At 38.9% G+C, this 23,879-nt stretch overlaps 2 protein-coding genes across 2 annotated transcripts; one reads left to right on the top strand and one right to left on the bottom strand.

The window, feature by feature from the left end:
* Positions 1-1,797: 1,797 nt before the first annotated feature.
* Positions 1,798-9,533, bottom strand: LOC145463635 (uncharacterized). The gene is made up of 5 exons (XM_081447396.1): positions 8,549-9,533; positions 6,560-7,210; positions 5,558-5,814; positions 4,650-4,884; positions 1,798-4,416 (listed from the first exon to the last, which is right to left on the bottom strand). Exons 1-5 carry the CDS (start codon positions 9,414-9,416, stop codon positions 3,998-4,000), a joined length of 2,430 nt encoding a protein of 809 aa, XP_081303522.1. The 5' UTR covers positions 9,417-9,533; the 3' UTR covers positions 1,798-3,997.
* A 1,248-nt stretch (positions 9,534-10,781) lies between these two features.
* On the top strand, positions 10,782-22,852 carry LOC145463624 (uncharacterized). The gene is made up of 7 exons (XM_081447388.1): positions 10,782-12,052; positions 12,780-12,948; positions 13,769-14,024; positions 14,891-15,118; positions 16,070-16,324; positions 16,591-16,776; positions 19,016-22,852. The coding sequence occupies exons 1-7, from the start codon at positions 11,275-11,277 to the stop codon at positions 19,478-19,480; spliced, it is 2,337 nt and encodes a 778-aa protein (XP_081303514.1). The 5' UTR covers positions 10,782-11,274; the 3' UTR covers positions 19,481-22,852.
* The last annotated feature ends 1,027 nt before the right edge of the window (positions 22,853-23,879 follow it).

Below are 23,879 nucleotides of genomic sequence, written 5' to 3'. Positions count from 1 at the left end.
CCTTTCTTAAATAAGTGCGAAACCTTTGAAAGTCGTTTTAATAAAAAACTGAAGAAAAAAGTCAATGATATTTGCAAGTGTTTCCTTCAACCCTAAAGCAGTATTTCGACAAACTGTCAAAGATTTCGAATGTAACGCAAAGATTTATGATTTGAAAGTTTATTGTTTCTGTTCCTTTGGCCGGGGACGCACTCTTTTAGCAGCAATCAGGTGGCTGCGTCGGAGATCATCAACGGAACTTTTTCTTTTTTCTATGTAGTTTTTTCACAATTTGAAATTTTGCATTACTATCACTCCGATGTTTTTGGGAACGATGGAAAACAAACATGTTTTTCTTTTTTCTAGTTGCTTAGTATGCAGGCTGATTCACAAGTTGAGCTACATAATTCTGTTCTTACAATGGCGCTAACATTCGATGTGTCGCTTAATTCGATCTTCGAAATTTTCCCCAGGTATGTCTACCAAGAGGCTGTGAGTTTTCTGGTTTCGCGATTTTCTTAATATTGGTCATGATAAAGAGAGCTAAATATACTGGTCGGGACAAATACGGGTCTGAGTTTACGAAGTTTTACCAGTGCACTCAAAGTTTCATCTCTTTGCGCTCACTTTTTTCCCGAAGGAAGCAAGCAGAGCCGAGGAAACATTTAGTTCTATCTGCCTTCCTCTTCAGTTAAACACTGAAGAAGAAACGAAAGATTTAGATATTTGCACAAACCTTTACTAAAACATATTGACCTTAGTCAAAAGCATCTCATCATATGGTTTATAACTGAGGAACGGCTGTAGTCTGGGATCGACTGTTTGAACCTATTTTTCGTCTTCTTTGCAAATAGATATAATAAATAAACGTCTTCCTTCTTCATGTTTAGGCCAAAAAAGTTGATGTTATACTCGTAAAGCAGATATAGATGTTCTGTTACGTTGTACCAAACGGTCCTTTTCCTTGACTGCCGGATTCTGCGACCTAGACGAAAAGTATTGACTGCGGAGCACTATTACTGGAACTTGCTTGTTTTCGGGACTAAATTGCACCGTTTATTCAGTTTGTATTTCTAGTGACATACGACGACGCCACTTTCTCGAAACGGTAAATAATGGCTTCTGTGCTCTTGCAGTTCCCTTGAAAGAGGTTTTTTTTTTTTTTTTTTTTTGATTTGTGTGATCCCAGCAAAAGTTTAGTGCACAGTTTGAATTTGTTTTGCTAATTTCTTGTGTATTTTTTCATACTGCGTGTGAAAACACCTTTGTTTGGCAAACTTCAGTGTTTGTAAATTGTCTCTGTGTTTCGGATATAATTTGTCCTTATATCCTTTCCGTCGTCACTGATTGTCCACAAACGTTCCGCAAATTTGAAGGTCTAATTCACAGACATGCGCTGATTTAGAGACGAGCGTATTTCCGTAGAATAAGCCGCTCAAGATAATCAGTGATTGGAAATGCTGCCAATATCGAACTGCTTTGCAAAGCAAGAAAGGACTTCTAATTGAGTTATTCACACTATTTACTGCTCTATTTACCTCCGACAAAGGCAATTAACACTTGGCTTCAAGACAGGTGATGGAAGTGAGAAAACCTCCATTGACACTTCCGAAGTCTGAGTCAAGGACATTGTTTACATTGTTTACGGTAAATTTGTTGTTGAAAAGAACAATAAGGAAGCCATCGGATTAGCCCCCTGCTAGTAATAAGAAACTTTTGAATTTTTAGTTTGTATTAGTTCATTGCTGTTTAAAGACCCTTTCTAGACTGCTGTTGTTTATAATTTTCCGAACTAAATTTATAGAAAAGCTGGTATACTTTATTTTCGGTTTGTTCCTCGGACCTATTGATGTCTTTGTGTAATCGAGAATCGTCAACAGTCACCTTAATTATAGGAAAAAACACAATTACGTTAATTGGCATCAAATAATTATTGTGGTGAAACAAAACAGAACGCAAACGAAAAGACAATCTACAAACAGAACGCCACCCACATTTTGACATTTCTTGCTGATTAAGGCTGCCTCTTTGGGAAACCTGTCTTAACTAATCCCCGTATGTCTTTCTCTGTAGCTGATACGATTTCATTTTAAACATTTATAGGAGTAGGTGGTTTTCCGTAGTTTAATAAGCTCACACAGTGTTTTTTACCCCACTGCCGTTTTCAGTTGAATCTGTGTAATTGGTTATTAATCGACTATACATTAGCGCATGATATTAATTAGTATTGCATCAATTACATACCTCTAAATATTAGTATTCATAGTTTTTTGTACACTTCATAAACATATATTTTATTTGCACTATTTTGTAACTTACGATAAATATTTTACAATCGAAACATATTTTGCAACTTTAAATGCCTAATAGGCGTTTTAAAAAATCTTTACTTCCTTCGAAATTATAAGTTTAGTCCAAAGAGAAAAGAAAGATAAAAAAAGCGCAAACTATTGACTATTGATTGGGGAAATGTTTTGAATCTATGCCCCTCGATGGAAAGACATGATATACTGGTTACGGCTCAAGTTATGGGTAGTTTCTGTTTGCCATACATTTGTTTTCTTCCATCAAAGATCTAATCCCTGATTAGTGTGTGTCTATCGAGTAGTATGATGCCGGCGGGAGTTTCGAGAGCAAAAGAAAAGCGTCAGAGCTCTCGTTGCTAGCAATTCTTTCTTGCAAACGGTGTCCTGTAGTGTTATAATTTGCTAGCCCTGTAATCTATGCTTGATCACTCCAACCGTTCTTGGACCGAGCCGTCTGGGTTCGAGACCTGTCCGGGTTCATTGCGTGTTGTTATTAGGGTAGACGCTTTACTCTCGCAGTGTGTGTAAAGGGTACCCATTCAGTTCTAGGGAGTGACCCTGAAGTGGGTGTAGGGGAGAGTAGAAATACTTAGTGAATACCTGCGACACACAATGGGGTGCGCTCTGGTGATATGGAACAGTTACATATATACATTACATTGCAGTTACATACAACAGTTGGCTCGGAGCAGACTGATGTAACTGGCCTCAACTCCTTTTTATACCCCAGAGAATAGAAATTGGAGCGTCCTTCCCCCTTTGCCCAAGGGTACGAGTGTTCTGAACAAGAGCGAAATACCCCAGATAAACATAAATATTTATTTCGCTTTCGTCTTTCGAAATGTCTCGCTAAGAGCAAAACGTCTTCTGTAATCTTCAAAATAACAAAGCTTTCTTTTTTTTATCATTCTCTTTAATGCTGATTTCTCGTACGTGTTTTAATTAATCTCATGAATTTTCTGTAGAAGCAACAAAAATAGGTATAAAAATACTCTCAACCTCAAACCTGCCTATAATCTATGTACTTTGCTCTGTCACCAAATGCAGTGAGATAATTGTGATAGAACGATCGATATGTACGAAGTACTTGGCTAAGAGTGTGTTTAATAGAGTGTGTTTACAGGACAGGTCAGACTTAGGGAAAATTACAAAAATGTGTGCTCCATATATCCCGAATCCAGATATGCATCCAGTCGTGAAAACTTAGTAATGCCATGATTAGAGGTAGAATTTAAAATACTACAGGATTTGTTTTCAAAGGCAGGTACGAAATATATCCGCACATTCACTTCTTTAAAGCCGAACCTGGTTCTACGGAGAGAAACGTGATTTCAAGGACCACGTGAACTGTTCGTGTTAACCATGGGTCTGCATCAAGAAGTTTCCAAGATGGCTTCTACTGTACTTAGGGGTGGAATTTTCAGGCTCTATTTATGCTAGCCTCCTATGCAGACGCTCTCTTGGTTCGTTACGAAATGGAGGGAGATTGCGTGACGAGCCCAAAGAGCGTCTGCGCAGGAGACTCTATTTGTACAAACAAAGTCAAAACATAGTTGAATTTTGCAAAATAATCAAATCAAATGGTAGAAAAATGTGTTACGTCAGTTTAGTTACAAGATTATAACTAGGTAAAAATAAAGCTATAAAATTTCAAAGGCTATGTTCTTATAACTGTTTCTCTTAGGGTGGATTTCTTAATCGCACCAGTCCATCTACTCATAGTGTTCATGATATGGACGTGGTTGAAATGGTTTAGCGGGTTTCTTAGCATTCAAATCCATTTTTTTAGAAGCCGCATCACCTGGGTCCCCTGTGATGTATTCGCAACCATCGGAGTCTGGCTTGATGACACAATCAGCAAACTTGTTTAGATGACTTTCCATGTAACTCAATGGCGAAGACCCCTGGGACAGGACTTGGTAGTGAAAATCTTTTTCGCTGAATTTCTTTTTATTTTCTTCAATCTTCGCCTTCGTTTCGTTGCGCACGTGCCAGATCCTCAACTGACCAATCATGTACGCGGTGGCCTGACCGGGATCGCTCTGGTAACGAGTGACATCTTTCACGGCCTTGTCGGTTTTGTCCCAGGCCTTTTCGGCGAAGAGCTTCAAGGCTTCCCATCGCTTCATTCCTGGAAAGAGAGATCAAAAGTAAATTTTTGAGAATTACTGTGGCACTATAATAGTAGACTTGTCTGCGGCCTATGTTCTGGCGACCAATTAAATCGCTATCAAGCGGATAGCGTTGCTGTTGTTGTCAGCAGTGATCCTCTGGGTCGTGACCTATTCTGTTGAAAGCGTCATGCACTCTTTAAACAACCAAGACCTGATATTGCTGTTAGAACTCGGAAACATTGCAGCAAACCTTTGTAATGAAGTCCAGTATCCATCATTAAACGCAATGCCCGCCATATTTGCCATTTCAGCATTCCATAAAGCTGCAGTGGGTCGTTGTCATAAGTGTCTGTCTCTTCAGCGATCAGCGGATTCTCTGCATATAGTGCCCAGCCTTCTGTGAACGCGGTGTAGTACGAAGCGCCGTTCAACCAACCCATAACACCTCCACAGGTGTCACCAAACAACTCTTTAAATCCCTGCGCCTATTAAGAAGAGAAGACGAAAAGCAAGCATAACAGACTAGGAAACGATCTGTACAGACATTGGCGAATATTTCTGTTAACTGCGGGTGTGGAGAAATGGTTATAAGCAATTGTTGCGCAATGAATGATATCTGTTGGAAGATATCTCTTGGAAGCTCAAGGCATCCCATTAAAGACCGCAACCCCGTTAACGAACATAAATAAGTATTGCCCGCAAGTTTATTTACCCCTGGCAGTATCCTAGGGGACCAGGGGTGAATAAGAACTGAACATGCATGTAGTGACACTGTTTCAAGACGAAGGCAACAGAAAGTGTGCCGAAAATGCTTTTATTTTAGATCAGTGTCAAAAGTAGTTTTTAAGTTAGTGAATAATATTATTGTCTAATCTTATTGTCTCTTTATTGTCTCCAAGTATTCAGGGCGTCAGACTCGAAATACAAACATTACTCCTAAAAATTTCTGCAGTTAAAACACGGCAAGAGCGAGTTACGTTCGTAGTTGAATCATTTCTGATTGCGTCAAACGAAGAATTGGAACCTTACGAGTGACATCCATGTTTACCTAGCTACTGTTATTTTGAGTAACCTGTGAGCAATGCAGCCTATTAACTTTAAAATGTGAATATGTAGTAAACAACAACAACAGCAACTAAATTGTCCTAGATGACGTACCTGTGTGTGGTGCCCAGGCCTTGCTTCGTGTGCACCCACCGAGATGGCATTGTATCTTGGTCCCATATCTTTCAAATAGAACGGTAACCTGTACTTCGCAGGTTTGGTGCAATCTTTATCACTGGTTCGGAAGCTCTGGGAACCAGTCCCCGGGTTGAAATTGGCGACCAGCTGGACTGGACAATTAGGAGTGCTTTGGTGCTTACCAGTGAAATGAAACATGTGATTGGTCTTCGGAGCAAGATCACTCAAGACAGCTATTTCAAAAAAGAAACGGCAAAAGGTCATGTGACATAATTATCAGTTACCTCGCTTGACTGTCGCACAAATGTGCATATGCAGTCTTATCCCTGGTCTTTCACGGATTCAGATCCAAGATGGGGTATTTATCATCTTGGATTTGAACAAAAGAAGGGCTGGGGGCAAGTTCGGCACAGCTTTGACTGTGAAGGTATCAGCAATGTGGTCTTTGACATTTCAGAAAAACGTCTATAAAATAACTTGAGCTTGTTTTTAATACTGAACTCTAAGGTAATCAAATTATCACTTTGAATTAAATCTTAACATGCCATGCTTTTTATAGGTAACTATTAGTAATTTTAACTTTCGTTGAGTTTATTTTTCGCATTCCGTTGCGGTGACATTTGCTCAGATTCCACATTGCACGGCAAAGCGTACTCTCGAATTGCGATTTAAACTTGCCTTGCCTTTCAATCTTACAGGCATTTCCTGACGTTCTCCACCCCTGCAGCCAATTCACTGAGGACCTCTTCTAGACTTGGAATCTGTGACTGACAATTGCGGGTGCTATGCATAGCTGCTCCAGGTACAAAACTTTTCTTAGGTTTTAAACAGGTTTCAAATGACTTGTTTCCACTCAATGGAAAGATTTACCCCCCAAAACACAACAGCTACCAGTAATTCAGTTTTAGCAATTCAAAACGAGAATTAACACCACGTACAATAATAGTTTAATGCTGTTTAATTTTAAAGTATACTTACTATTGACATATTCAAACCACGTCAACATCGCTTTGTACCGCTTAGGACAGTAAATCTTCGCCTGCTCCATACTGGTACACTTCGCGAATGCATCTTTGTTGCTCTCGTTTTCTGGGATCTTCTCGTCGTTAAAAAACATACTCTGATCTTCTAAACGCTTCTTGAACTCATCGACTGCCTGGGCTTCATCCTGCTTGCCTGTGATTTTCTTGGCGATTTCAACAGCTCTCGGATAAAGCTTATTCAACATTTCATGTCCCAGGGAAAAGACCTGATCTGGTGTCATCTGATTGGTTGTGAAGTAGGGCAGGATCATTTCATAGGCTTTCTTTCCACTTAAAGGCTCCCCGTTCGGAAGTTTTCCAGTCGTTTTAACTCCTGTATTCTTGCCGTTTTTATAAATATACTCCAGAGGTAGAGTTGCCAAGCCACTGGAGATGTTACTGGGCACGCAGTACTGGGAATGGTTGAACTCCAGGTAGTTCAGCAAACTGTCCAGCGGTTTACCCACGTACTCAACTAGGGCTTCGTTTATGGATGTTCGCACGGTTTCCTTATGGTCTCTCTCCCACGCCTCGGCAGCATCTTTCTGGAGGTTAGCCAGCCATTTTGGATCCAGCATTTCTTGCGTGTATGATTCGTTTAAAACTCCTGCGAAAACACGAAAACGTTGTCCATGTTTTAAAATCGGGTTAACTTCAATCTTCAATTGTCAATTTTCTGTTGGGTTACTTTTCTGTAATAAGGTATGGTGCATATCGTCCACTAATAGAATATCTTTAACATTCGTCTCTCATGCCATTTTCTTATTTTCTGCGCTCTTTAACGCGAGTTTAGCCTGTTTTGTTTTCGATAAATAGCTCTGCCTAGCAATAATTGACTGAAATCTCTCCAAGAGAAATTACGAGCAAAATAATTATATCTTTTAGTACAAGTCTGCATGATTCAAGCTCCTGCATCTGTAATAGATTACCCACCCTCCCCATGTATTCTCTTTCGCAAGTAACACCCCCCGACACCACAGATACGTAATCCGGCGTGCGAGAATTTTGACAATTGGAAGGAAAATCAAAATCTACATATTGATTTAAAAAGTGATCGAACCTTCAAAGTAGAATCATACTGGGAGTCTTCCAACTGATAAGCCTAGCATTCATCCATCTCAAGCATCATTTGACTGCTTAATCTCTCGTGTCAGATTCTCATTGTCTGCTACCCGTTTATTTATCTTTTTTTTTTATTTCTTTTTTTAACATAAACGCTAGTAAATCAGGTTTTAGCGCCATCTTGTCGCCATTTTCGAATGCAGATTCAGTTATCAAGTCATACTGGTTTACTTCTGTTATGATTACTTGAAATTCATTAACGGATCTCCGTGTCCGTGTCTGTGTAGTATAAATCCACCAGCTTATTCAGTAGTCAGTGTGTTTTACAGCCCCCTTCTCCATTCCTCTGTTCCACATTTATCGATAATTAAGCCGCGCCCCGTCTCCCCTCCCGATACATTCACAATCACGCAATCCAAAGAAGACTTACAAAACTTATAAAACAAGATTTCCAGCGATTAAGCGCAACTGCCGGGCTTCAAATTTCACGAGCAAAATAATTCGCCAGAGAACTTGAGTCTGCAAGTTATCTCAGCGAATAAACTATTTCACCCGTGGAAGCTCGCCGTCGTACAATAAGAGCTTATATGAAATATTGAACATGCAGACGTCCCTTGTTGACTCCATTTCCTTGCTACGTCGGGAAATAAGGCAAATTTCAATATAGGTTACGCTTGAATGTAGGCAAACACCTTATCTTTCAGGCCTTGTTAACACTACGCCGGATAAATTTGAAAACGGAGCTTTCTACGGTCAGGCCTAACGTCCATACTAATCCGTCACGAAAACGAGTTTTCATCAAACACAAATCCAAAATCACCGGTGATTGTGACTGAGCAGGGAAAACGAGCACAATTTGTAAGGGTCAATTATATACACATACCCAGAGGTCCCTGCTGTGAAACGTTGAAATACGTGCGTTGAATGGAATACAATCCATCTTGGCAATCTTCCTCTGGACGAACAAACCCCGCTTTAACACCATACTTGACATTTTCAATGTATTGCATCAAAGAATCATTTAAACGTTTCAGGTGATCTATAACAAAGTTAACGTCGTCCACTGTCTTGGGTTGGATTCCCCAACTTTTGTATGTAAAATGAGATTTGATATCGTTCCCAACTGCGCATATCGGCTGCCAGCAGAACTTATTTGGCCCCAGCATCCAGTCACCGGCGTAGTAATTCTCATCATATGGCGCGCCAAAGTTGCTTTGTAGAAAATGCTTGACTTGGGCTATTGCTTTGACTTCGCGCGGTTTCATTTTCGTGCTGTCCGCCTTCTGATCAAGATCTTTAGCCTCGCGGTAGAGCGCCCGAGCAGCCTCTGTCCTGTTACGAATGGCGTCTGGATGCGCGTTGTACGGACTGAAATTCTGGCGAATGATGGTGGGCGTCGAATCAGGATCGTGAACCACGTTATTAGGATTCATTTTGTAATACGTTGTTTTCACTTTTACAAGAAACATGTCCAATTCCACGCGCTGAGCTTCATCGGAATAGTCGCAAGGTGCCGATTTCTCGAGTGGAGCTGTCGACCCGACAGTGCAATCCCTGGCTTTGGAGAGCAATGCGCCTCCAGTTATGACAAGAATAAGTCCTAGGAGGCACAACACTGCAGCAACTGCTATAGCAATGTAGTTAGGCTTGTTAGAAGGCGGTTCCACCTCTTTCAGAATGTAGTAGTGCTTGGGAGTCTCCATGTTTGCTCGTCCACACACGCTGCTACATGTAAACAATACTTGTCGCATCGCTAATTAATACCATGCGTGACAAAGTAACCAAGATGGGCCTTTCCACAAATACCCGGATTTTTTTTAGGATATTTAGAAGTTTCCGAGATGTTTAGAAAATTTAGCTATTTCTCGTAATTCACAGTTCTATGCCAGAAACAATCCAGTTCACCGTTTTCTTCTCGAAAAATGTACTTTATATCACTATAAGTTAAAGTAGCAATTTTTCAAAATGGCGGATGCTGGTAACATTGAAAAGCCTGAATGTTCTTCCTCAACTCCTGCTCGGCTACTGCAAGAAAATTTTGAGAATTTTAGCCTCAGTGATTCGGAATTGGTGTGCTTTTAAGACACAAATAAGAGATATTTAGGGGGCTTTTCAAAATATTTAGAAAATTTTATGTGATATTTAGCGGATTTTTGAGAATTTCCGGAGAGATATTTAGGCGATTTTACATGATATTTGTGCAAAGGCCTGATTTAAAATGTAAGTCTAATACTGCGCAAATCAACATCAAACCCAGCCCCCCATCAAACTAGCATATCCAACGCTGAACCGGAAACTAACTGTAAATTATCTTTTCCAGTTCTTCTAGTTGCTTTGCTGATTTTGGAAAAACAAGTCATTATTTAATGGGCTGTTCCCTCGAGTTCCCGATCCTTTGGCCACCAAAACTATTGTGCATCTAGATTCAGTTCTGTGGAACCAACACGCTTTTATTTTGTTGTTGTTTGTTGTGAAATGTTGTAGCTGCGGAAAGTTAAATACTGTGGGAAGCATGAACTAAAAGATAAAATTGTTGAACCAATACCTTTGCCCAGAAGCAGTCCAAACCCTGGGGAAAGCTGGGACTTCTATTTGAAAGGAACGAGGATTTATTTTTAAGGGTGGAAATTGGGAATTTGTCCTCAAATTTTTTTTTTTTTTTTTTTTTTTTTCAGGGCAGATCGTTTTTACCCATCAAAGTATCTTTTGTATCTTTTAGCGAGTGCCCATCAGGCTTGAATCCCTCAAAGAGGTATAATAATAATAATAATAATAATAATAATAATAATAATAATAATAATAATAATGAGGAGTGTTTATTGTGACAAAAACTAGAGCTAAGCTTTACAAAATGCTATAATATTTACATAATTTGATGTAATAATAATAATAATAATAATAACAACAATAACAATACTGAATAAAAATAATAATGATAATAATAATAATAATAATAATAACAACAATAACAATACTGAATAAAAATAATAATGATAATAATAATAATATCTTTATACTTCATGTTGTGATGATGCAGACACATGGTTATGGTGTAGACCGATCTGTCATGAAATCTTGAAACTTCTTTTTCTAAATAAAGTTTGCGTCATGGGAAGGTTTGCTCTATTCCGGTCTAATATACGTTAGTCCATTCCCGTCCAGTCCAGAACTCTGTTTTCAGTTTTAATTCAGAACAATTGCACTGTCTGTGGCCGCAGATTATGAATGGGGCATTGATTCTTTTTTTTGCTTTAGAATTTACATTTTATAATTATCGTATCCGACGTACCGTGAAGTCATGAAAGAGTGACCATAAGTGAACCACTCAAAATGTAGTTCCAAGTGATCCCGATTTGGACGATTACCTTCTTTCGTCTACAAAAGTCACGCTATATATGAAGCCCGGCATAGTAACCATTTCCTTCGATTCACTATACTGCGGCACAAGTAAGCTTTGGAGCAGCAGAGGTATTTAGCATATTTAGAGTTAAAACTAGAACCTAACCAATAAGACACCATCCATCAGATCAACAGACGGACGAATATATTACAAAGTATTTCCGGGCGTAATTTTATCTGTCACATGCAGCTTGTGTGTTGGCCGAGAAAATGTTGCTGGAGAGAAAGCGTAATCTGCTTACGCTCGTTGTCGGAATAATCACCCTAGTTGGGTTGATTCTTCTTATTGTTGGTATCGTCCTCTTAGCAAAAGCCAAACGTGAAGGATGCGATGCAGCCGTCGCCGGTCAAAGCGGTGGTGCGAAAAGCGATCGCTGCAGTTATTCAGAGGAAGCGGAGCGAGCGGGTGTCGACACATTTCTGCAGAAAGTTCAAGATACCTACTTTAATCTTCATCCACAAGACTTGGTTTACAAACCTGGTGGCGTGGAACCGTCGGTGCTGAGGGCAAAATTCAAACCTTACAACCCGGATCCCAAGAATTTGAAGCGAATCACAGACTCCGCGCGAAATCTACTTGACGAGCTGGATGGTTTGGGTGTCAATACACGGCGCCTCAAACCGCGCGAGAGAAAAGCCATTGCTCAACTGAAGCATTTCCTTCAAAACAATTTCGGGTTGCCTTTCGATGCCGATTATTATGCCGGCGATTTTCTCATGGGACCAAATCTGTTTTGCTGGCAGCAGATTTGTTACGTTGGGTCTTCCGATGTCGAGCAAGGTTTGGGTAATTTCTTCCCTAAGAACCTAGACGATGTGCGTTTGTTTCTAAACAAAATGAAGTTGGTTGCCAAGACCTTTTCGACTTATATCAATAACCTGCGACTTGGTGTTAAAGCTGGAATGGTTCGTTCAACTGAAGAATGCTTGGCTGGAATCAATTCATTCAAACGTAGTTATTTACAGATTTCACTTCAAGGAGAACAAGGTATGTGAAAATGATATTTGCTCTCCGGCTCCAGATAGGTCTGTTATTCGAGACGTCACACAACACGCAGTTTCACCAATGGAGAAGTGTTGCGTGACGCCTCGAATTGTGGCTGTAAAATTCTGATAATTCTAGACTATCGGTATTCTCGGTTTTCACCAGTCATGTGATCAAAACTAACTTCGGAGGGGCACAAACATGGCGGCCGTAAAATAACAAAAACATCTGTCGTTGAGTTTTGCAATTGAAACGAAAATTTTTACTCTAGAGCTCCGACACATTGAAATAAATGCTTCTTCTAGTGCAAGCATCGTTTATTTAGCAAAAACTAAAGCGGTAACTCATCTTTTGGCCTACGCGACTCTCTTTTCGGGCCGCCATTTTCATGTCACACAACGCAAAAGCTTGGAGTGCTCTATTACAAAAAGAAGAACTCTTTCGAGCTAAAAGATTGTCAAACGTCACGTTCCTATAGGGTCTTTTATCTGATGAAACTAAAACCGCGGACGGAAAGATCATTTCTAATTTTGGAATATGACTACGTCATATGAAAACCAAGAATTCTTTTATGGACGGCGCGAATAATAACTTGAAACTGAAGTCGGAGCACCCACCCAAAACTAATTCCAGTTTCCTTTCACTTGGCTGAAATGAAAATGGTACAAAAGATTTCATCAGAAAATGGGCTACAGTAATTTTAACGGCATTATTCATTCGTTATTTTCAGGAATCTATGACGAGAAATACATGAAACCAATCTTCTCTGGCAAGTTTTTAGCGGGTTTAAAGTCAAACGACCTGAAAAAATGGAAAGACGAGAACAGGAAGACTGTGAACGAATCCATCCGGGAATACGCGGTAAAATACATTGGTAAACCTATCCACGATGTGATCAGGTAGGTTACACACTCTTGTTCCACATTCAAGTCTCCGCTTTACGTCCTTTTATCTAGCTAGTGCTATCACGTGGTACATAACCAAATATGGTAAGACACTGAAGAAGGAATTCGGAAGGAGCTTACATTGGTTGCCAGTTCATTTTAGGATTATTTTCAAAATATTGTTGTTAACGGCACCAAGGCTCTGGAATAAACTACCCCTCCAGATCAGACTTTCATCATCAGAGGCAGTTTTTAAGGCTAATCTTAAGACTTATCTTTTTAAGCGTGCATTTGATTTGTAGTTTTTACTTTTTATTTGTAGCCTAATTGTATTATATAGCGTATTTAATTCTTAGGATTTTAACTTTTAGGATCTAGGATTTTAGGTTTTTAAAGAATTAGAATTTTAATTTTAGGATTTTAAACTTAGGATTTTAATTTTAAAGTATTGTAAAGCACCATGGACAATTAGTGGAAAATGGCGCTATATAAATGTATATTTATTTATTATTTATTTATTTTGTGTTATGAGAAGAACTGAGGAGAAGGAAAGACTACTCGCAAAATGCAGTACACAACAAAAGACAGATAAGGAATCGTGAAAATGCATCTACTATATAAGAGGAATCACATTTTCATTTTCATTTTGAGTAGATTGAATGGAAAGTTCATATCAGGCTCAAGTTCCTATTTAATATTGAAAAATTATACTTACTTCGATTGCATAAAAAATCGTTTTCGGTTAACAGAAATACAAAAAAGGAAATAAACAAATAAGAAATAAAATTAAGAATGAAACTTTAGAATGAAACTTTTGTTTTTAATTTAATTCTAGATACCTGCAAACAGAGAACCTTGAGCATTGTGTTCCGAGCTCAGTCTCCAGTGGCCTGGCAAAGCTTCCACTTTCTCACGTGTTTGTGAATGGAAAGAAAACAGCAGAGACCACAAGCAAACAGCTGCCAGATGGTGAACCACTGAACGGAAAGAAGGCATACGAATCGATCATGCCATATTTTACGACAATAAGCATAAAGCCCGACCAAGTGCACCAGCTCGGCAAGGAGATGTTGAAAAAACTCTACCCTGAGGTAAACCTCATTCATTGTGATAAAAAGTCCCCGGGGGTGGGGGATTCCCGTATAAAAATGACGGGGGCGCTTGTTGGAAATTTTTAAAAGACCCCCAAAGAGGTACCAAGACCTTTTGACGCTGAACACCCTAAGATGTACCAAAACCGCGTTGGTAACCCCTAAAACGTACGACGAGCACCCCTGTTCTTTTTATACTGGAGCCCCCCCCCCCCCCCCCCCCGCCGCCCCCGGGAAAATGTCTCTTTCGCCCCTAAAATGTAAAGAAATGCAAATGATTATAGCCATTTTGGAGTTAATTCCATCACTCAATTATTTTACTAACCCCTCCCCTCCCCCCCACTGTGGAGAGATTTCTAATGACAAAACAGCTCTACATAGATGATTGTGGTATAGTGTTTGGAAAATAGTTTCCCAGATGGGTTTTTCGTGTGTAGGTATCGCCAATCTGAGGCATGACACGAATCTCTGCAGAGGTAAATTTTTGGGATGCAATCTCGGCAGAAGTAAATATATTTTCAGAGTCAATGCATTTTTTTGAAAACCTTTATTCCTTTCTTTATTGAGCAATACGCTGCGAGCAATTCCTCTTTCCTTCTCAAGGATTTTCAATCAAGTTGGAAACATCAGTAGTCGAGAATAGAGTGGATTCATATTTACTTTTCGCTCTCGTTCAATATGATACGTACCCAATGGTTGCTTACCAACCTTTATCGCAGATGAAACCTCACATTTTTCACTAAAATGTCAGTAAAATGGTAGCCGTATGCGTGTATTTTATTAGTGATTTTCATATGATGATTTGCACACGTTTATTTTTCCATGCTGACTGACTCACTTGCTGACATTGTGCAATACGTTTTCAGGTCCTTGAAATAGCGCGCAGTGTAACGAATCAAACAAGCAATGACACCGCCAAGGAACTTTTCATCAAACGACTGAATGAATCAGATATGTACTTTGCAGACAAGCCAATTCCTGCGAATGAGTCCAACGAAAACGCGTCTGTCCTTTGTAGCTCGGTGGAGGGAGCGAAGAAATATTGTCCAAATCGCTGGAGGGCGATGCAGAACTGGTTTGCAGAGGCTAGAAAGGTAAATAACGAAATAGTCAAATATATGTTACAATTCCACTCCTTCTTCCCCCCTTTTATCTTCCTTTGTCTCCACTTCTTCTATTCTCTATCGTTTTTCTGCACCTTCTTATCTTTCCCCCCGGGTGTGTGGGGAGGGGGGCGGGGGGGGGAAGAGACTCCCATATAAAAAGAACGGAGGTGCTCGTCGGAAATTTTGAAAGGAACCCCTAAAAATTTTTTTTTTTTTGCCTCAATACAAGGAAAGGAAAAGCTCCCACTGTAGACCTTTTGAGAGGTACCAAAACCGCTTTTTTAACCCCTGAAAGGAGTCACTTTTATCAGTTTGCGCTCTTTTCTATCTAGATTGCCTAGATTGTTTGTGATCTCTGTTTAATACCACTGACTTCCTAGATTGCAAGAGAGACGTTTTATTTATACTCACTCAGTTTTTACTCAGAGACAAGATTTATTAATTGAAATGTATAAAAATCTAATAAATTAATATAAAAGCCTAAAAGGACTAGCTTTGATTTCAGATAGAAATAAATATAAAACACGTTCTGCTTTTCATGGATTCCTTGTGTTTTCTCACTAACAACTGTAGTCACGAAACCCTGTCTTAACGGAGCTACGTGACGGTTTGTGCATCTTGTAACCTTTAGCCTAAATTTTTCGAGTTCTTCGTTTGTAATCCGTGTTAATCTTCTCCATCCCTAACCTTCCTTGTTCCTTTATGGTTTATTAGTATCTCGCTGGTGTTTTTTCTATCTTAATGAACTACTATTTTTAGGGTTCCTTCAATTTTAAGCTAATTTTGTACCTGGCCACAATAACTCAAAATGTCGTGATCGACCCTGAAATAATTCTAGAATACAACCGATTCCGCAAAGCAGCGCCACTGTTACTGATACTTCGAACTTATTCAAAGCTAAGTTGTGGAAGAACCAACTTGATATTATTCTCTTGCTAGGTGATGAGTATGTTGGATCCCCAGACCGTGAACATGTTTCATTTCTCCGGCCCTAAATACACCACACCCAACTGTCCAGTAGATATGGCACCAAACTTCAACCCGTCCAGTGGAGCGCAGAGCTACCGCCGAAGTACAAAAGACTGCAGCAGGAATTCCTATTATAACATCCCGTTTTTCCTGGAGAGGCCTGGACCCAAGTATGAAGAGTGGAGCGTGAATGCGCATGAAGCGAGGCCTGGGCACCACACACAGGTAAAACCAAGATTGCATTATAACTCATTAACACCTCTTTGATGATCTATTTTTCTGATATCTTTCATCCAGGACTTGCACGTCAGGCTATAAGCAATAGCAACGAAACAAATGAAATTGTTATTTCTTAGTCTGTCAAGTAAGATCGCAATTTACTTTTTCGACCCCATTCTGTAGTAGGCGCGATTTGCTCTGACATTGTAACGACAAACGACCCCACCTCCCTGCCAATCCACTAACCTTCCCCCCCCCTCTTGATTTCCCAGGTCCAGGGTCTTATAGAACATTTCCGTGACAGCTGTGGTGGTGTTATCAGCTGGTTGGACAGTTCAACCTCTTACACGGCCTTCTCGGAAGGCTGGGCACTATATGCGGAGAATCCGCTCGTTGCCCGCGACACCAATGTCTATGAAACAGAACCTTTTCAGAAATACGGGATGCTCAAGTGGCAGGTATGTGTTCAGTTTTGGTATTTGTGAGACAGCAACAGCGACAACAATGTTTATTTGCAATCTTTTTAAGGACGTTCGCGTTTATTGTTTGTGCGCATCCTTACTGCGCGCGCAAATTCACACGCCAGGTCATGCATGAGCGCGCGCGCTAAGTAATAAAATGAACAATGATAGGGCAGATGACCATTGCTACAGCTTTGCCTGGATTTAACGATCTTGCACGTTCGGTGACCCCTATTTTTCTTACCAGAAACAGATTTTATTTACAATTTTCTCCACATTGTCCAAAAATGAACATGAAATCAATGTGGGAAGTTAAAAAAGTTCAAGATTTCTGTCCACGGGACATTGAATCCTGCCATCTTGCGGCTGCAAGATTTCTGTTCACGATACTTCGAATCCTGCCATCTTGCGGCTGCAAGGCGGCCGAAACTATGGTCGCTAAATGCGAAGTTGTTTTTTAAGGAACCCCACCAATAGACTTAATTCACTTAAGGTGGCTCCCTATAGTTTTAGGATAATGAGTGCTGAGGAAGTAATCTGCGCGCTCAAAGGAAAACGTCAGTGTTTTTTCGATATTTTATTACGTTAGCATGAGCACAAAAAGCAAAACTGACCGTGAATTTTCTTGTGTTTCCTTCGGTGAAATTCCGTAAAATTTGGCAGATTGTTAGTTAATATTTTACTTTAGTCGGAGCTCGTTTTTCAGGGAAATTTATAAGACCAGATTTTTTGCAGCGGTAAAAGTTATAAATTTGAAAATATCGAAAAAACTGCCTTTACAAACCTTACTTTTTTCGTGTTTAAAATGCGTATCCCGCTAGAAGCGATGTCATGTTAAAATTTTGGACGATTTCACCGAAGGAAATTCATGAAAATCACAAATAAAGCCATAAAAACAGTAAAAACAACATTTGTTCGGACATTTATAATTTAAGACTAAATCCCAAAATTTTAACAGAGATGATAGCAAAACACTATGTAATCATTGCTTATTACATGTAATAAGTTTGAGAGGACTAGGTGTGAAAGCGAATGCAAAAACAGCATTCAAAACATAACACTTGCGCGCGCAACGCCATAAATGATTACCCTATGGAGCCACCTTAAGGTAATTCCCTAGTATTACATTGCGCATCCCTACTGCGTATAATTTCACGCGTGATTAGCGCGCACGCATTAAAAAATGGCGGCTTTTTCGTTTAGGCTGGACCTCGCCATAGAGGTAAATCGTCATTTTCTCGCCAACGAGTATGCTGACCTATCATTTTTTTCTGTTGTTTTGAACTGAGTAATAAACATATCTGCGTAAAATAGATATGGACCAATTCTCAGTATAGAACAGAAAGCAATCGTCGGAAACGTGAATGTAGCAAGCAATGGTGACTACAATCATGGTGCTATTATAAGGAGTTATTGGGTATAAACAAGGTGCTATTACTCTTAGAAGAACAAGGGGACCCCTCATTTTTATTTCAAAATTTAAGTTCCCATGATATAAACAATCAATAGGCAAAGTTTCACAAAAATCTCAGTGCAGGTTCTATTTCAGTGGAATGACCTTAATAGGTCCACTTAAACAATATTTGGCAGAGAACATTTCACTTCAAAGTTCTAATTGCAATATTTTGGGGCTTACAGACACTGTGGCCTTACTCGCTAACGAAGCCTGATTTTTTCAGATTCAGGGTGTTCTTCCGGCCATGTTCTCTCCAAAACGAAGTCGGTGACCCCCCATTTTTTACATTTCTGATATAACTAACTCATCATCTCACAGTGGTAAAAGTCTCAGAAAAAAATCAATGTCGGAAAACTTTCCCGCGGACGTCCTTAACCTCTACAACTAAATAATCAATTTATTAGGATAAATTGTTCATTCCAAATAGCTACTTGCTCAAGGAAAAAGTCTCACTTGGAGCCATGTTTCACTAATGAAGGAAAGAAAAGAGAAGATACTCTTAACTAGCCTGATTTTCGTTTATTTACTGAATAGATTTTTTTGCAGGTATCTTTCACTGCTTCTCTCTTGACACGCTCAATCATTCACTCGTCTTTTTGTTCGCTCATACCTTTCTATATCTATGCAGATCGTCCCTTTATCTTTTCAGTTGGCAGCTTTTTTCCTTAGTACTGAATTAAGAATTATAAACCTAAGCCATGTGTTTATTAATTCAATTAAGTCAACATAGATCGTTTCCGTAATGACTCATTATTTACTGTCAGTGTAATGCCATTTCAGGTTTGGCGCGCGCTCCGCCTAATCGTGGACACAGGTTTACATCACAAAGGTTTCTCTCGCGCTGACGCGCTCGGTTACTTTGCTGATTACGCCTGGGACACGAGCGACACCGCACTGAAAGAAGTCACCAGATATCAGAGCGGACCAGGACAGGCTACTGCCTACATGATTGGTCAGCTTAAAATCATTGAACTCAGAGAATACGCCACAAAAGAACTTGGTGACGATTTCGACCTGAAGGACTTTCACTTTTATCTTTTGGCGCAAGGCTCCGCTCCGCTAAGTTATCTGGAGGAGAGTGTCCACGAATACGTTCGATGTACCAAAGACAAGGAACAAGAAGGATGCGAAGATGTGTTGAACCCTGTAGCCCCTGAGGAAGAACTAGTCAGTGAGTTTGTAGGAGTGATTGGCGAGGAAAGCTACCAGCCAGTGGAGAAACCTCCAAGAGAAGATTATATTTAAGCGACACTTAGAGCTGCATAGTAATATACTATCACTTCTATTTTAGTTTTAAATTTATCAACGTAGAACTTAAAAGCGATAATCAATATTCAGTTTACTTTCTTTGGCTCTTAGTTGCGCGGGAAAAAACTGCTACCTGTTTATAGCTGTTGTTTTAGACGCCTTTCAACTAACACGGGCATTAGATCAACGCTAATCCGCGTTATAAATTTACCCTTCACTGAGTTCTTCACTGCTTTCAAATTTACCTCTACTCCTAATTTTTTTAGCCACTCTACTCCGCGACTAATGGAGTCAACTAGTAAGTAGTGCTCGCTAAATTATTACTAAAGCTATTACTGAATTGCATGCCACGGGATGTATCCCTTATTGGTTATGCGGTGTTAAATTCACACATGAAGTTTTCTACAGAGCCTGATATCATTAGAAAACGTCCTGTAACTTCGCTACTAAAGCTAGTAAGGACTAACTACAAGAGCATTTACTGAAAGAACCAACACAGAACTTAAACGATTGAATTTCATTCTGAAACGCCACTATTTTTAGCCCTCAAGGCTGGTATCTTTAAGTGTCGTAATCGAAGAAGCGATAAAAAGAGGCCATCTGACAAGTGGTATTTTTTTTTTTATTTAAAGTAACACGTCTTAACAAATTGCACGTATCACAAATTACAAAAATTACAATAACAAAGTACTCTGGTATGGTTACTCCGATACTACAATGTACATTACTTATTTACATCAGGTGTTACTTACTTACATTAGGAAAACGAATAACATGAAGTAATTAATTAATTCTGACAGCACACATTAGCTACAATTAAATTAAACAGGATAAAAAGCAAGAAAGAAAAATAAAAAGAGAAAGAAAAAACAATAAAAGGAAAGTAAAACTTAAAATTACAAAATAAGCAAAAAAGCAAACAAAAAACTAGTAGCGCGGGGAAGGGGGTGGAGGAACGATTTCTAATCTTGATTTAATACAATGAAAAGTAACTTAGTCTATAAAGTTTGTGAGGAGCATTGTTACGTTACGAGTACTTTTTCGGTGTTAATTTACAAATTTTCATCTTTGTATTTATAGTTGATTCTAGCGATAAATTCGGGTAGTACAAGTGAACTGTTGTTTAGTTTACTTACATGCACATAGAAATTCATAAAAAGGAGGGTGTAATTGAATTTTCTCACTAGCTCCATGTATGTTGGGTGTTTAAAGGTGGCGAAAAGCGTTTCTTTTGTATCTGGTTTAAAGTTTGAACCATTCTGAGTGTTAAACCAACTAATGACTTTGCATGTGAAGGTTTTTGTAAATTCGCAGTCGATAAAGGTGTGATTTATGGAGTCTGGCTCACCACAGTATATGCAGTCACTGTCTGTATTTATCCCATATCTGAAGAGTTCGTTCTTTGTAATGACAATCCTATGGATAAGTTTGAATTGGAATTCTTTCAACTTATTTTCTTTGCATGTTTTTGAAGCCATTTTAAAAACATCTGTCCAATTCTCTGTGTCTATTGAAATATCTCTTTTCCATCTTTCCGGGCCAGTATGAGGTGATTGGTGTTTCTTAACAAGAAGTAGGCGGTAATAGTCTCTTGCCTTATACGTTTCAAAATTGATTTGATTAGCTTCGTTCAGGAAAAAAGATTTCCAGTTTTCTCTATAATTAAAGATCGAGTTTTTCCCTAGGACTCGCGCTCTGTTCTTCAAGCTCACAGGAATTGCACTTAAGATTTGATAGAACTGGAGAAAGTTTGTGTTACAATGATATTTAGCGTGAAATTCTTGAAAAGTTAGGTATTGACCGTTTTCATTAAAAAGCTGTTGGATCGTGTGGATACCCTTGATAAACCATTCCCTTGTAAATAGCGGTTTTCCATCAACTAAGATTTCTTTGTTATTAAAGAGAATGGTTTTGGTTCCTTGATCATAATTGTACAGAATCTTGATTTCATCAAAGTCAATAAGTATGTCTCTGTAGAATGTTGGAATGTGCCTTAAATATTTGACATCTTAGTTACATCGAAGCAGGAAATTGAGACCTCCGTGTTTGTTAAAAAAATAGTCCGGTACTACTTTCCAATTGCAGTTATCTCTAAAGAGAAGTCTTTTGATCCATGCAAGTCTGAGCGATTTTAACGTAAGTTCGATGTCAACCATCCGTAAGCCTCCCGTGGAAAGGTCTTGGTACATACTAGTCCGTTTTATTTTGTCCTTCTTATTTTTCCAAAGGAAACGAAATATTTTATCTTTGACCATTGGCACTATTTCCTTAGGGACGTTAACATTTGAAATTGAGTATATTAAGTTAGATAACCCCAAAGATTTAATTATCAGTACTTTTCCATAGAGTGTTAATCCTCTCGATTTCCAAATGTCTAAATTTGTCTGCAGTTTTTGTACTTTCAAATTAAAGTTCATCTGGTTATTACCTTTTTCGTCATAGGAAATATAGATACCTAGTAATTTTGTGGGAGTATTCATCCATTTCATCCCAGGTGGTTTGGTTCTATTATTCAACCATTTCCTTAACCAGAATGTTTTTGTTTTCTCTACGTTGAGCACTAATCCAGAGAAATTCCCAAAAGCGCTCATAGTTTTCAGGGCTGTTCAGTAGAAGCCACATCAGCACAGAATAAGTTGGTATCGTCTGCAAATTGGCTTACTTTGATCTCTGAGCCAAAAATTCTGATTCCTTTTATGGCTGAGTTTTGTCTTATTTTGTTTGATAGTATTTCTGCTGTCAGGATAAACAGATATGGCGAGAGTGGGCATCCTTGTCTAACTCCTCTAGAGGGTTTAAACCTGTCCGTTGCAAAACCGTTGTTCAAAGCTGCGCTTTCTATGTCCATGTAGAAGATCTCGATCCATTTTCTTAAGCTATCACCAAAATTGAATTTTTTGAGAGCACTTTGAAGACAAGACCATTCCAGTGAATCAAAAGCTTTTTTAAAATCAACTGATATTAATATACCTGGAGTGTTGTTCACCTGAGTTTGCTCCATAATATCACTTATTAATCTTACATTTTCTCCGATATATCTTCCTTTGATGAAGCCCGTTTGGTCCGGATGTACGAGTTTTGAGAGCATTGGCTCAATTCGCCTTGCGATGGCTTTTGATGCAATTTTATAATCCACATTAAGTAAAGTGATTGGTCGCCAATTCTGTAAAAGCAATAATTCAGCGTCGTCTTTCCGTAAAAGCGTAATTATGCCTCTACGCTGAGAGACCGATAACCTCCCATGGTCGTATGCTCCATTCAGGCTTGCTAATAGATCTGCTCCTACAAGATCAAAGAAATGCTTATAAAATTCTACGGTAAAACCATCCTCGCCTGGTGATTTTCCGTTTTCAAAAGTCTCCAATGATTTTTCACATTCTCCGTAAGTCAAAGGACCGTCTAAAGCATCTCTTTCTGCATCGTCTAATTTAGGAATTTCCATGCTTTCGGTAAATATTTCAAAGCTATCCTGTGCATCTGTTGTTTGAGAATTGTACAAATTACTATAATATATTTGGATCATTGATAGAATTTGTGTTTCATCAGTAGTTGTTTCATCATTTTCCAATTTAATTTCTTTGATAGTTTTTCTATTATAGTTCCTTTTTTCTAAATTAAAAAAGTATTTCGTGGCTTTTTCGCCCTCTTCTACCTAGCGACATTTAGATCTGAAGATTGCAGCTTTACCTTTATTATTATATTGATGTTGGAGTTCTTTTTTGAGGTCATCATATTGTTTAAGAATTGCGTCAATGTTCTCAAGGTCCTGGCTATTGCAGATTATTTTATCCAGCTCATCAAGTTGTTGTTTGATCTCCACTTCATGCTTACGAATCGCCTGTGCTTTCCTTTAGAGAACGAAATGGTTGTGCTTCTTATTTCCATTTTAATCAGTTCCCAAGAGAGCTGTTGGTCATTTACATAATTATATTTTTCGCGAAGCTGAGGATATAATTCTAGAATTTTGGTTGTGTATTCCTTGTCCTCTAATAGAGAATTATTGAATTTCCACCCCGGTCCTCGAGGATTCTCGTTCGGCCACGACAATGATAATAATATCGTGTTGTGATCTGGTGCTATTGAGGTTTGGATGTCCACTTTTTAAACAAATTTTGTCAAGTGCTTGGATATTAAAAAGAAGTCTATCCTTGATTTCACACCTAACGTTTTAGACCTGTAAGAGAACTTGTTAACATTCGAATAACGAGTTCTTTGTATGTCGACAAGGTCAAGGGTATCCATGGTGATATTTACCAAATTCCTATATGCTGTTGGCCTCCAAGGAGAACCACCTTTTTTGTCATATTTAGATAGCGTACAATTCCAATCACCTCCTACTATAAAAGTTGTAATTTCCGATTTGTCAATTAAGAGACAATTTAGTTCTTGAATGAAA

This window comes from Orbicella franksi, chromosome 1 (genome assembly GCF_964199315.1).
Source record: "Orbicella franksi chromosome 1, jaOrbFran1.1, whole genome shotgun sequence".
In the NCBI taxonomy this organism is placed as follows: Eukaryota; Metazoa; Cnidaria; class Anthozoa; order Scleractinia; family Merulinidae; genus Orbicella; species Orbicella franksi.
This window is presented reverse-complemented; position numbering and strand designations above follow the sequence as displayed.

Excerpts from the sequence above, each read along its gene's own strand:
- LOC145463624 (XM_081447388.1), top strand. The coding sequence starts at position 11,275 with ATGTTGCTGGAGAGAAAGCGTAATCTGCTTACGCTCGTTGTCGGAATA. Across the intron at positions 14,025-14,890 it reads TGAAAAAACTCTACCCTGAG|GTCCTTGAAATAGCGCGCAG; the intron begins GTAAACCTCATT and ends ATACGTTTTCAG. Across the intron at positions 16,777-19,015 it reads ACGGGATGCTCAAGTGGCAG|GTTTGGCGCGCGCTCCGCCT; the intron begins GTATGTGTTCAG and ends ATGCCATTTCAG.
- LOC145463635 (XM_081447396.1), bottom strand. The coding sequence starts at position 9,416 with ATGCGACAAGTATTGTTTACATGTAGCAGCGTGTGTGGACGAGCAAAC. Across the intron at positions 5,815-6,559 it reads GTGGTTTGAATATGTCAATA|CTGTCTTGAGTGATCTTGCT; the intron begins GTAAGTATACTT and ends TTTTTGAAATAG. Across the intron at positions 4,417-4,649 it reads TACTGGACTTCATTACAAAG|GAATGAAGCGATGGGAAGCC; the intron begins GTTTGCTGCAAT and ends CTCTCTTTCCAG.